The 11,662-nt window shown below is 54.6% G+C and overlaps 1 protein-coding gene across 1 annotated transcript; it reads right to left on the bottom strand.

Annotated features, from left to right (window-relative positions):
- Positions 1 to 6,277: 6,277 nt before the first annotated feature.
- On the bottom strand, positions 6,278 to 10,514 carry LOC120963324 (uncharacterized). Its single transcript, XM_040387937.1, has 5 exons — positions 9,980 to 10,514; positions 9,660 to 9,850; positions 7,498 to 7,959; positions 6,920 to 7,039; positions 6,278 to 6,793 (listed from the first exon to the last, which is right to left on the bottom strand). The coding sequence occupies exons 1-5, from the start codon at positions 10,512 to 10,514 to the stop codon at positions 6,278 to 6,280; spliced, it is 1,824 nt and encodes a 607-aa protein (XP_040243871.1).
- Positions 10,515 to 11,662: the final 1,148 nt, after the last annotated feature.

The following is an 11,662-nucleotide window of genomic DNA, read 5'->3' as shown; positions in this document are numbered from 1 at the left end:
CTTGTGGATTTGAAAAACTTTGAGAAAACCCAAAATTATTTCCTGCTTCTTTTCGGTTTTTCTTTCTAGTTTAACTAGTTGTAGTATTAAATGAAAACCCAAAAAGATTTCTCAATTCTTCTTCTTGCTTGTTGGGAGCTTTCCCATGTAAATAGTTCTTCTCGTTTTTGTTTTTCTTTCTTTAATTTGCTTTCTTCTGAAAAAACTAAAACTCAAAAAATATTTAAATATATTTCTCTGAATTTCTTTTCTGATTATTGAGTCATACCAAGGAGAAGATCACGATGAAAATGTTGAGTGGCTCTCATTTGCATTATTGTTGATAAAACAAAGAGCCCAAATTACCTTGTCTTCTCCTTTTGAATAAACACCACTAGGAAAAGGACTATAGCTAATATGGGCATTAATGGCGCACCATGTATGTGGTGCGCCACTGCTATATAGCAGTGGCGCACCAGATACAGGTACGCCATTATTGACATATTACTAATGGCGCACCTAGTGTGTGGTGCGCCATTACTAGTTTTGAAAAAAAATAAAAAAATTGTTAGCAGTGGCGCACCAGGGGATAGTGCGCCATTACTAGTTGACATAGTAATGGCGCACCTGTACAGAGTGCGCCATTACTATGTGTATGACTTGGTCAAACCTTGGTCAAACTTAGTAATGGCGCACTTTGCATAGGTGCGCCATTACTAAGTTTGACATAGTAATGGCGCACCTACACAAAGTGCGCCATTACTAAGTTTGACCAAGGTTTGACCAAGTCATACACATAGTAATGGTGCACTTTGTACAGGTGCACCATTACTATGTCAACTAGTAATGGCGCACTATCCCCTAGTGCGCCACTGCTAACAACTCATAACCAAATGCACCCCCCCCGCGTGGACTGCCTTTTCAGTTTTTTAAAAAATAAAAGAAAATTTTGGAAATGTCAAAAAAATTAAAGAAAATAAGTTTCCCACGTGATATGTGGTCTAGTTGTTGGGAAAATTTACAAATATGAATTTCGACTTTATTTGCAAAATCTCTCTGGAATTTAGTAAAATGGGCATAACTTTTGCATATGAATTCGGATTAAAAAGTTTTTTATATGGAAAATCATCTACTCAAAAAGTTACATCCGAATTCAACATTGGGAACCCCGTTGAAGATTTTTAGAATCCCCAAAAACCTAACAGAATAAAAGATACGGGGCTTTTAAGATCTAGAGGGGGGAAATGGAAAAAAAATTCAAACTTACTAATGGCGCACCATTTGCTAGGTGCGCCACTAGTAACAGAAAAAAATTGGTTTCGAATTTTATTTTTGGAAAAAATGTTCAAAATATGATACGTAATATGACCGGGAAGTTTGAAATATTTTTTCAAAATTTCATCACACTCATGAACATGAACAAAGTCATAGACATCAACAAGGTTTAATAGGATTGATATGATAGATATATCAACAAGTGCCTGTTAAGTGAGCTGGTGCTGGGGTTGGATAGAACTACGAACTTAAGCGTGCTCGGGCTGGAGTAGTGTAAGGATGGGTGACCTTCCGAAAAGTTTGACCACGGAGTGCGATTTGACTTGAGATTAAGCATATTGACCCGAGATTAAGCCATAGTGATCCGAGATTAAGAAAAAAGAAAAAAAAATTGAAAAAATATTTCTGAATTTTTTTTGAAAAAAAATTGTTAGTAATGGCGCACTTCTATGTGGTGCGCCATTACTAAGTCAGATAGTAATGACGCACTTCTAGGCATAGTAATGGCGCACTATAGGTGTGCCATTACTATCTGTGATAGTAATGGCGCACCAAATGTGCGCCATTACTATTTGTTACTAGTGGCGTGGTAATAGTGGCGCACCTATAGTGCGCCATTAATGGCAAAAATAGGTGCGCCACTAACATGCCTTTTTCTAGTAGTGAAAATGCTTGCAGATTCCAGCTTAGTCCACGGCACTCTTGCACTATTATTATTTTCAAATTGTTCGGTCGTGCAAGTGAAAGCCAATATTGACGATATTTGGTGAACTGATTGTGGCAGAGAGAAATGGGTATGAACTCAACTTGTTCTGTTTTTGTAAATATGTTTAATCTAGTATCCATGATTCAGCATATTATGATCAAACATGTTTGTCGGATTCAGGGATCCGCAGACCCTTGAGAGGTTCGAACTCTGGGGTGTGTGGGAAGAACTAGTCCTCCCCAGTCTGCCTACACACCGATTCAACGGACTAGATCGACGAACCAAATAGACAAGAGACACGGCAGTTACCCAGGTTTGGGCCACCTTGCGGTGTAAAACCCTACTCCTGCTTTGTGGTGGATTGGCCTCGAGGGGCTGTGGATGAACTAGTACAATGGTCGAACATCCTCATGAGATGAGGTGTTCTTGTGCTCGATGAGCTGGTGACCTGGTCAGGGTGGAATGGATTTGATCCTCCTCTATGGTGGTGGCTAGGTCCTATTTATAGTGGCCCTGATCCTCTTCCCAAATATAGGCGGGAAGGGATCCCACAACAGCCAAATTCAAAGGGAGACACCTAGTACAAGTTATCCTGACAAAAGTAGTCTTCGCCTGCAAAAAGCCTCTTGTGGTGACGCTGTGGTGGGCTCTGCGGTGACCTCCGTCATGCTGTCCTGGCAGTCTTGGTCTCGTTGCACCGATATGGAAACATTTTCTTGATTCCTCGGGACCCCACGCCTGCGCTTGCCCCCTTAGAACCAAAGAGGAAACTGGTAGACTGCACCCGCTGCCGCCCGCCTGGCCTTGGTCGTCATGGCTCATGTCATATGAACCTCGCGAGGTGCAGCTTGCATAGATATCTCTGCTCCTCGAAAGCCAGCCTGGGGAGGCCGCCCCCTAGGGAGGTCTTGGTGTCGCCCGCCTCGCGAGGGTCTTGGATTTGTTGTTGCTGAAGCTGGGCCGTACCAGGCCGTTGACGGAGCCACGCCATGGGCCGCAGGCAGGCAAGTATGGGTACCCCCGTTCCCAGAATGCCGACAGTAGCCCCCGGGCCCAAGGCGCGCTCGAAATTGGCTTCGAGGTGAAGCCAAAGGGCAAGTGTGGAGCGCCGCGAGCCCCAACATCCTGCGGCCTTGGTCGACGCGTGGCGGTTGATGGGATGGGGGCATCTCTGCTTCCCCTTGCTGCCTCGGCAACCATTCGACTAGACGAGACCCTGCTACATGCAGAGAAAACCATCATTGCATGCGATCATCGAGGCCGGCTGTTGGCCTTCTTCCAGCTATAAATGAGGAGAAGGGCGGAGCCCCCTTGCTCATCTCCATCTTCTCATCGCCCGCTCCCACTTCTTCCTCTTCACCTTGTCGTCTTGCTGTAGTTCCCATGGCGCCGACAAGGAAGTTCTCCGCCGCCGAGAAGGGGAAGGCCCCCAAGGAAGGACCCGGCTTGCCGCCGCCCAAGAGAGGGAGGGGCCACCCCCGTAAGCATGCCGCGACCCCTGTGGTGGCTCCTCGGGGGCGCGGGCGCACTTCTTCAGGGGCTGGCGTCACCCTGGGCGGCTGTGGCGGTGCTTCTTCTCGTGGCAGGAGCCGCCAAGGGCGAGGCAGCCCCTGCGATGAGGGGAGGCACGTCATGGTTGCCCGACCTCCTCAGTTGTGCTTCCACTCGGCGGAGGTGCTCCCGGAGTTCGTCGTGTGGTCGGAGAGGCCGGCAGGCACCTAGCTCCAGCTTCTGCGCTTCTTTGCCGCCGAGCTGCCAGCCACAAGGCTTGATGGCCTCTGGCTGTATGCTGATGGCTGCTGCAGTAAGGCCTCATGGGCCAGGGTCGAGGTCACCACCGCGGGCAATATGGCCCTGACCTGCGGCTAGCAGGCGTTCGCCCCCATGCCCGACCTGAGCAGGAGGTGCGCCCTCCACTTCAAGTACGACGGCGCCGCGACCCTCTACATGAGGGTGTTTGGGGAAGATGGCCGCCGTGCAAGGTGCTGCCCCGAAGACAGCGGTGGCGACGATGAGCTTGGCCTTGACGACAGCCATGATGACGATGAGGGTAAGCTTGCCCTTGGCAACGGCCGTGGCTCATCCAGCAGTGGCGGGTCCTCCTCCAGCGAGAGCACAAGCAGCGGCGGCTATGACCAGCCGCCACGTCGTCGGGCTCGCTTCGAGGAAGGTGGCGGATCGTCTCGTCACCATGCTCCGGTGAAGCGGGAGGAAGGCTCAGGCTGAACCCGGGGGGCCACGAGAGCCCAGCCTCAGGAGCTGCTGTGGTCGCGCGGGCCACTTTTGGTTTGCCTTTCCTTTCTCCTGCATTTCGAAAAAAGTAGAAGGCCCTGCTGGGGCATGTAACGAACAATGGTACTTGTGCTGCTATGCTATGCTATGCTTATTAGTTTGGTGTTATGCCGCGATACCCACGTCTCGAGTAAGTGAGGAAGGACGACTTAGCTTGATACGCTCGTGGTAGCTTCCCGTCTCACGAGGGCGCACCTCTTGGCATCTGGTGAAGTCCCCTTGTTGCTGACTTAGGAGCCGTTAACCTCGGGAGGCATCGTGAAGCTGCAAAGTTGTTAGAAAGTTTGGCGGGGCGCCTTGCTCTTCCTTGCGCGAGCCCTCAGGCATGAGCTAGCTGCGGCCTAGTGCACCACATCGCGCTGCCCGAGGGGCGCGGACTACAGGGGAGGCACATGTCCACAAGCTCGTTTGAGAGTGTCTCGCGAGGATAGAAAAAGCCAAGGCTCTGGGGGAACAGGGATATGATGTAGTGTGTTTGCGGCGTGGGGCGGGCCCGACGCACGCACACACCTGCCCCAGCCCCCGCGCGCGAGACGCGCATGGAAGAGCGACGGGCAATTGCCGCTCCTCCTAGGCCAAGACCGAAGGGCAAGAGAGAAGACAAAGGGGAAATCCGGCTTGGCAATTGAAAACACGAGATCTCAAAATTCCATTAAAAAGGTGTGCAAACCAACTACAGAAAGCAAGCAAATGAACAGCCGCCTCCGGGACCTAGACTAGTCTTCTCACCAGTGCGGAGCTAAGAGCTGCCACTAGGACATGGGAGGGAGCCCCCGAGGCCTGAGGGAGGCACTCCGGGGCATGTACAGCCGCACTCATTATTACGTGATAGTGTCACGAGCGGAGACCTTCACAGGCACTGGGCCTTGCTTCATGGGTAGAACTTCCGGAGGTGCTGGATGTTCCAGGCGTTTTGGATGGGGATCCTGTCCTGCATCTCCAGGCGCACGGCGCCAAGCCTGGAGATGCGGGCAACCCTACACGGGCCCTCCCACATGGGCGAGAGCTTATGCAACCCTTGCCTAGAGAGCACCCGCCTCAGGACGAGATCACCCACCTCGAGTGTCCTAGAGCGGAGGTTGCGGCAGTGGTACCGCCATAGCGCCTGCTGGAACCTTGCTGCTCGGAGCAAGGCTTGGCGGCGGCTTTCCTTCCCCAGCATGATGTCCATCCCCCGCGAGGCATCCTGGCGTGCCTCGTCAAATGCCAAGACCCTCGCGGAGCGATGCTTGACCTCGTGTGGGAGAACTGCTTCGGCTCCGTAGACGAGGAAGAATGGAGTCTCGCCGGTCGGCTTGGCCGCGGTGGTGCGGATGGACCATAGCACGGACTGGAGCTCGTCCAGCCAGCCCCTGCCGTAGGCCTCGAGCTTCTTCTTGAAGATTCTTGCCTTGAGGCCCCTTAGAACCTCTGTGTTGGCGCGCTCGGCTTGGTTGTTGCTCCTAGGGTGCGCCATCGAAGCGGTTATATGTTTTGAAGAGGTTACTACTGAACTGCGAGCCATTGTCGGTGATGATGCGATTGGGGACCCCGAACCGGCTCACGAGGCCCTTGATGAACATGACAGCCGAGCTAGCTGGGATGGTGTGGACTGATTCCACCTCCGCCCACTTGGTGAACTTGTTGATGGCGACGTAGAGGTAGCGGTAGCCCACGGGCGCTCGAGGGAATGGACCCACGATGTCCAAGCCCCAACAACAAACGACCATGAGAGCGGGATGGTCTGGAGACCCTGAGTAGGTTGGTGGATTTGCTTGGCATGGAACTGGCAGTCTTCACAGGATCTCACCAGCTCGGTAGCGTCATTGAGCGCCGTGGGCCAGTACAATCCGCTGCGGAACGCCTTGCCTACTAGGGTGCGCGATGACGAGTGATGCCCACAGTGCCCGCCGTGTATGTCAGTTAACAGCTCACACCCCTGCTCCCTGGAGATGCATCGCAAGGAAATATCGTTTGGTCATTTTTGGTAGAGCTCATCATCCTGAATGCAGTAGGCAGTGGCATGCCGAGCCACGCGCTCTGCGTCTACCTCCTTCTCTGGCTGGGCTCCCTGAAGCAGGTATGCCTTGAATTCTTTGGTCCAGCACCCCTCCTGAGGCTCGAGCGCGAGGAGCAGACGCGCTCCCAAGGTTGGGCCACAAGCGGGGGCTCCTGAGAGGGGCGCTGGGGGAGCTCCTCCTGGGGCGGTGTTGGGCCCGCAACAGGAGGGGCTGCTGAGGGCTTGAAGAGCCGCTCCTCAAAGACGCCGGGCTTCTGAGGCAGGCGCCGGGACGCCCTCTTGGCGATGTCGTCCGCTTCCTTGTTCATGCCGCGTGGCACATGCTGCAGTTCCAGACCCAAGAATTGCTTCTCGATTTTGCGTACCTCCGCCAGGTATGCTTCCATGTGTTCATCCTTTGGCTCGTATACTTGGTTGGAGAAGTTGACGAGGAGCTGGGAGTCGCCCTTGACGGTGAGGCCCTTCACTCCCAAGGCTGCCGCAACCTTCAGACTGGCGATCAAGCCTTCGTACACCACGATGTTGTTGGAGACCTGCTCGCCCTGCTAGAAGCAGAGCTGCACGGCGTAGTAGAGCTTGTCCTGAGTGGGCGAGATGAGCACGGCTCCAGCCCCCGCGCCCTAGCGCGCGAAGGCGCCATCGAAGTACATGACCCAGCCGTCTGGTACCTCGCTTCCTGGCAAGAGGGGTCGGTACACGCCTAACTCAGTGCTTGGAACGTCGGTCCATTCCGCCACGAAGTCGGCGAGTGCAGCACCCTTGATGACCCTGGTGCTGTTGAACTCTAGCTAGAATGCCAGCAATTTGATGTTCCACTCGGCGACTCTCCCTGTAGCATTGACGCTCCGGAGCACCCTCTCTAGTGGGTAAGCTGAGACGACCTTGATGGGGTGGCCTTGGAAGAAGTGACGCAGCTTGTGGGAGGCGACAAGGAGTGCGAGCAAGAGCTTTTGTGGCATGGGGTAGCATGCCCGCGCATCGCGTAGTACTGTGCTGACGAAATACACCGGGTGCTCGATGAGGGCGGAAGTGTCAGTGAGGTCTTGCACCACCTGAGGCTGGGGGGCCCTAGGATATTGGCCATTTGTCGGGGTAGGCAGAGCCCCAGGAGCGCCGTCCTGAGGAACCTGGTCATCTGTTGGCGCCGCTGAGGCTTCAGGGGCGCCATCTTGAAGCTCATCGTCTCGACCGAGCGCGCGGCATCGTGTGGTAGGCCCTTGGCTTGGCGCTCTTCCCGGACAGCTACCAGCGCTGCACTGGCTGAATGAGGCGTGGCAGCCAGGTAAAGCACCAGGGGCTCAAGAGGACGCACTGCCACAATCACCGGTGGGCTGGTGAGGTATCTCTTGAGGTCTTGGAATGCTGCGTCAGCTTCCAGAGTCCACTCGAACGGACCCTTCTTTTTCATTAGCTTGAAGAACGGGAGGGCGCGCTCCCCCAACTTGGAGATAAAGCGCCCCAGCGAGGTCACATAGCCTGCCAGCTTTTGCATTTCCTTGAGCGTTTGTGGCCGGCTCATCTCTTCTATCGCCTTGACCTTCTCTGGGTTTGCCTCGATTCCCCTGTGTGACACAAGAAAGCCCAGTAGCTTACCGAAGGGGACGCCGAACACACATTTCTCCGGGTTGAGCCGCAGGTCCACCTTGCGCAGACTGGCGAATGTTTCTTCCAGGTACTCGATGAGGGTCCTTGCTGTTGAAAATATGCCCTAGAGGCAATAATAAATGGTTATTATTATATTTCTTTGTTCATGATAATTGTCTATTGTTCATGCTATAATTGTGTTATCCGGAAATCGTAATACATGTGTGAATACATAGGCCACAACATGTCCCTAGTGAGCCTCTAGTTGACTAGCTCGTTGATCAACAGATAGTCATGGTTTCCTGACTATGGACATTGGATGTCATTGATAACGGGATCACATCATTAGGAGAATGATGTGATGGACAAGACCCAATCCTAAGCATAGCACAAAAGATCGTGTAGTTCGTTTGCTAGAGCTTTTCCAATGTCAAGTATCTTTTCCTTAGACCATGAGATTGTGTAACTCCCGGATGCCGTAGGAGTGCTTTGGATATACCAAACGTCACAACGTAACTGGGTGACTATAAAGGTACACTACGGGTATCTCTGAAAGTGTCTGTTGGGTTGACACGGATCGAGACTGGGATTTGTCACTCCGTATGACGGAGAGGTATCTCTGGGCCCACTCGGTAATGCATCATCATAATGACCTCAATGTGACTAAGGAGTTAGCCATGGGATCATGCATTACGGTACGAGTAAAGTGACTTGCCGGTAACGAGATTGAACAAGGTATTGGGATACCGACGATCGAATCTCGGGCAAGTAACGTACCGATTGACAAAGGGAATTGTATACGGGATTGATTGAATCCTCGACATCGTGGTTCATCCAATGAGATCATCGTGGAACATGTGGGAGCCAACATGGGTATCCAGATCCCACTGTTGGTTATTGACCGGAGAGGCGTCTCGGTCATGTCTGCATGTCTCCCGAACCCGTAGGGTCTACACACATAAGGTTCGGTGACGCTAGGGTTGTAGAGATATTAGTATGCGGAAACCCGAAAGTTTTTCAGAGTACCGGATGAGATCCCGGACGTCACGAGGAGTTCCGGAATGGTCCGGAGGTGAAGAATTATATATAGGAAGTCCAGTTTTGGCCACCAGGAAAGTTTCGGGGGTTATCGGTATTGTACCGGGACAACCGGAAGGGTCCCGGGGGTCCACCGGGTGGGGCCACCTATCCCGGAGGGCCCCATGGGCTGAAGTGGGAAGGGAACCAGCCCTTAGTGGGATGGGGCGCCCCCCTTTGGGCCTCCCCCTGCGCCTAGGGTTGGAAACCCTAGGGGTGGGGGGCAAGCCACCCCCTTGGCCGCCGCCCCCCCTCAGATGGGATCCAGGGTGGCCGGCGCCCCCCCCTCCCTAGGACCCCTATAAATAGTGGGGGGGAGGGAGGGCAGAACACCACAGCCCCTGGCGCCTCCCTGTCCCCCTGCAACACCTCTCCCTCCCGCTTGCGCTTGGCGAAGCCCTGCCGGGATCCCCGCTACTTCCACCACCACGCCGTCGTGCTGCTGGATCTCCATCAACCTCTCCTTCCCCCTTGCTGGATCAAGAAGGAGGAGACGTTGCTGCTCCATACGTGTGTTGAACGCGGAGGTGCCGTCCGTTCGGCACTCGGTCATCGGTGATTTGGATCACGGCGAGTACGACTCCATCAACCCCGTTCACTTGAACGCTTCCGCTCGCGATCTACAAGGGTATGTAGATGCACTCCTTTCCCATTGTTGCTAGTATACTCCATAGATGGATCTTGGTGATGCGTAGGAAATTTTAAAATTCTGCTACGATCCCCAACACTTGCCTCCCGAGAGTTTACCACTATGTCGTCGATGTAGGCCTCGGCATTCCTCCCAAGCTCCCGGCCTAGACCGATGTGCATCAGCCGCTGGAAAGTTGCTCCGGCATTACGCAGCCCGAATGGCATGCAGGTGTAGCAGTACACCCCACATGGGGTCAAGAAGGTTGTCTTCTCGACGTCCTGTACCACCATCTTGATCTGGTGGTAACCTGAGAAGGCATCCAGAAAGCATAGCAGGTCGCACTCGGCGGTGGCGTCTACGATCTGCTCAATGCGCGGAAGCGGGAAGGGGTCTTGAGGGCAAGCCTTATTGAGGTTGGTGAAGTCGACGCACATGCGTTCCTTCCCGCCCTTCTTGGGGACGATGTCTGGGTTCGCCAACCATTCCGGGTACCGCACTTCCCGAATGACACCAGCATCTTGTAGCTTGCGGGTCTCTTGGACGATGAATGACTGCTTCTCCGTGGATTGCCGCCGCACCTTCTGCTTCACCGGGCGTACGTTAGGGCACACCCTCAGGTGATGCTCAATCACCCCCCTTAGGACTCCGACCAGATCCTTGGGCTCCCATGCGAACAGGTTCTTGTTTTCGCGCAAAAAACTGACCAACGCCTCTTCGTGATCTAGAGGGAGGCCTGTAGATATAGTGAAGGTGGCGCCTGATGCTCCGTCTTCGTCAATCGGCACCTGCTTCGTCTCGGCGTGGTCTTGGGAGAACAGCTGCTTCTTCTTTGCTGGTGCAGCCGCCGGAGCCTCTGGGGCTTCTTCCTCCCTCGTCCGCGCGGTAGCCGCGGTCCTGAAGGCGAGCTTGAGGGCCAACAAGGCATACTTAGTGTCACCAGCCATAGTGAGGATGCCGCTGCTCCCCGGCATCTTCATGAGGTTGTAGGCAGGGTGAGTTGCTGCCATGAACTTGGTCAGGGCCGGGTACCCGAGGATGGCGTTGTACGGGAGGCCGATGCAGGCGATGTCGAAGTCGATAAGCTCGGAGCGGTAGTTGTCGCGGGTGCCGAAGGTGACGGGGAGGCGGATCTGCCCCAGGGGGCTGGTGGAGCTATCGACAACCCCGGAGAACGGCTTGGTGGGGCGGAGCCGGCCATGTGGCACGTGAAGTAGGCCGAAAGCTTCCATGGAGAGCACGTTGAGGCCGGCCCCACCCTCGATGAGGGTCTTGGTTACCGCCATGCTGCAGATGGTGGGGATGCAGAGCATCGGGGGCGAGCCTACGCTCGCGGTGGTCGCGGGGTGGTCCCTCGAGTCGAAGGTGAGGACGGCCTTGGGTGGCGCCCATCCCGGAGGAGCTCCCTATTGCACGCGTGCGGCACCCACCTGGCGAAAGAACTACTTGACATGGCGGTCCAAGGGCGGCGCCTGCGAACCACCGAGGAGGGCTGCAACGGCGTGAGGCGCTGGTGCCGCAAAGCGCATGATGAGGAGGCCGCGCAGCTCCTCCCAGGAGGCCACCGAAGATCCTGGCATGTTGAGAAGCCAGGCGTGCCCGCAAGGGCCATGGGAAGCCAGTTTTCCATGACCTTGTCATCACCTCCGGCCGCCTAGACAGCCTCCTGGTATGCTTGGAGAAAACCCGCCGAGTCCGTCGCAACGTCGTATCGGGGCGGCAAGTCCGTCCTGAACTTGGGCGACCACTACACCCGCCGCAGGGCGGGGGTGAAGGCCCGAAGGCCTCGGCTCCTCCGAGGGCATGTGTCGGTCCAGTCGATGGAGCAACGTTCACCATGAGAGCTGAACAACAGGGCATGGCAGATGGGGTGCCGGATCTCCGACGCACCCCTACCTGGCGCGCCAAATGTCAGATTCAGGGTTCCGCAGACCCTTGAGAGGTTCGAACTCTGGGGTGTGTGCGAAGAACTCGTCCTCCCCAGTCTACCTATGCACCGATTCGACGGCATAGCTCGACGAACCAAATGGACAAGAGACACGGCAGTTTCCCAGGTTCAGGCCACCTTGCGGTGTAAAACCCTACTCCTGCTTTGTGGTGGATTGGCCTCGAGGGGCTATGA

The sequence above is a fragment of the Aegilops tauschii genome, chromosome 4, assembly GCF_002575655.3.
Source record: "Aegilops tauschii subsp. strangulata cultivar AL8/78 chromosome 4, Aet v6.0, whole genome shotgun sequence".
Classification (NCBI taxonomy): domain Eukaryota; kingdom Viridiplantae; phylum Streptophyta; class Magnoliopsida; order Poales; family Poaceae; genus Aegilops; species Aegilops tauschii.
Note: the sequence above shows the minus strand (reverse complement) of the source record. Positions and strands in the feature narration are given on the sequence as shown.

Bases quoted from the DNA above. Each gene is read 5' to 3' on its own strand.
- LOC120963324 (XM_040387937.1), bottom strand. From the start codon at position 10,514: ATGCCGGGGAGCAGCGGCATCCTCACTATGGCTGGTGACACTAAGTAT. The intron at 7,960-9,659 runs GTAAACTCTCGG...TATTGCCTCTAG, and splicing joins CCTACATCGACGACATAGTG to GGCATATTTTCAACAGCAAG. The intron at 6,794-6,919 runs GTACCAGACGGC...TGCTTCTAGCAG, and splicing joins CCCTCTTGCCAGGAAGCGAG to GGCGAGCAGGTCTCCAACAA.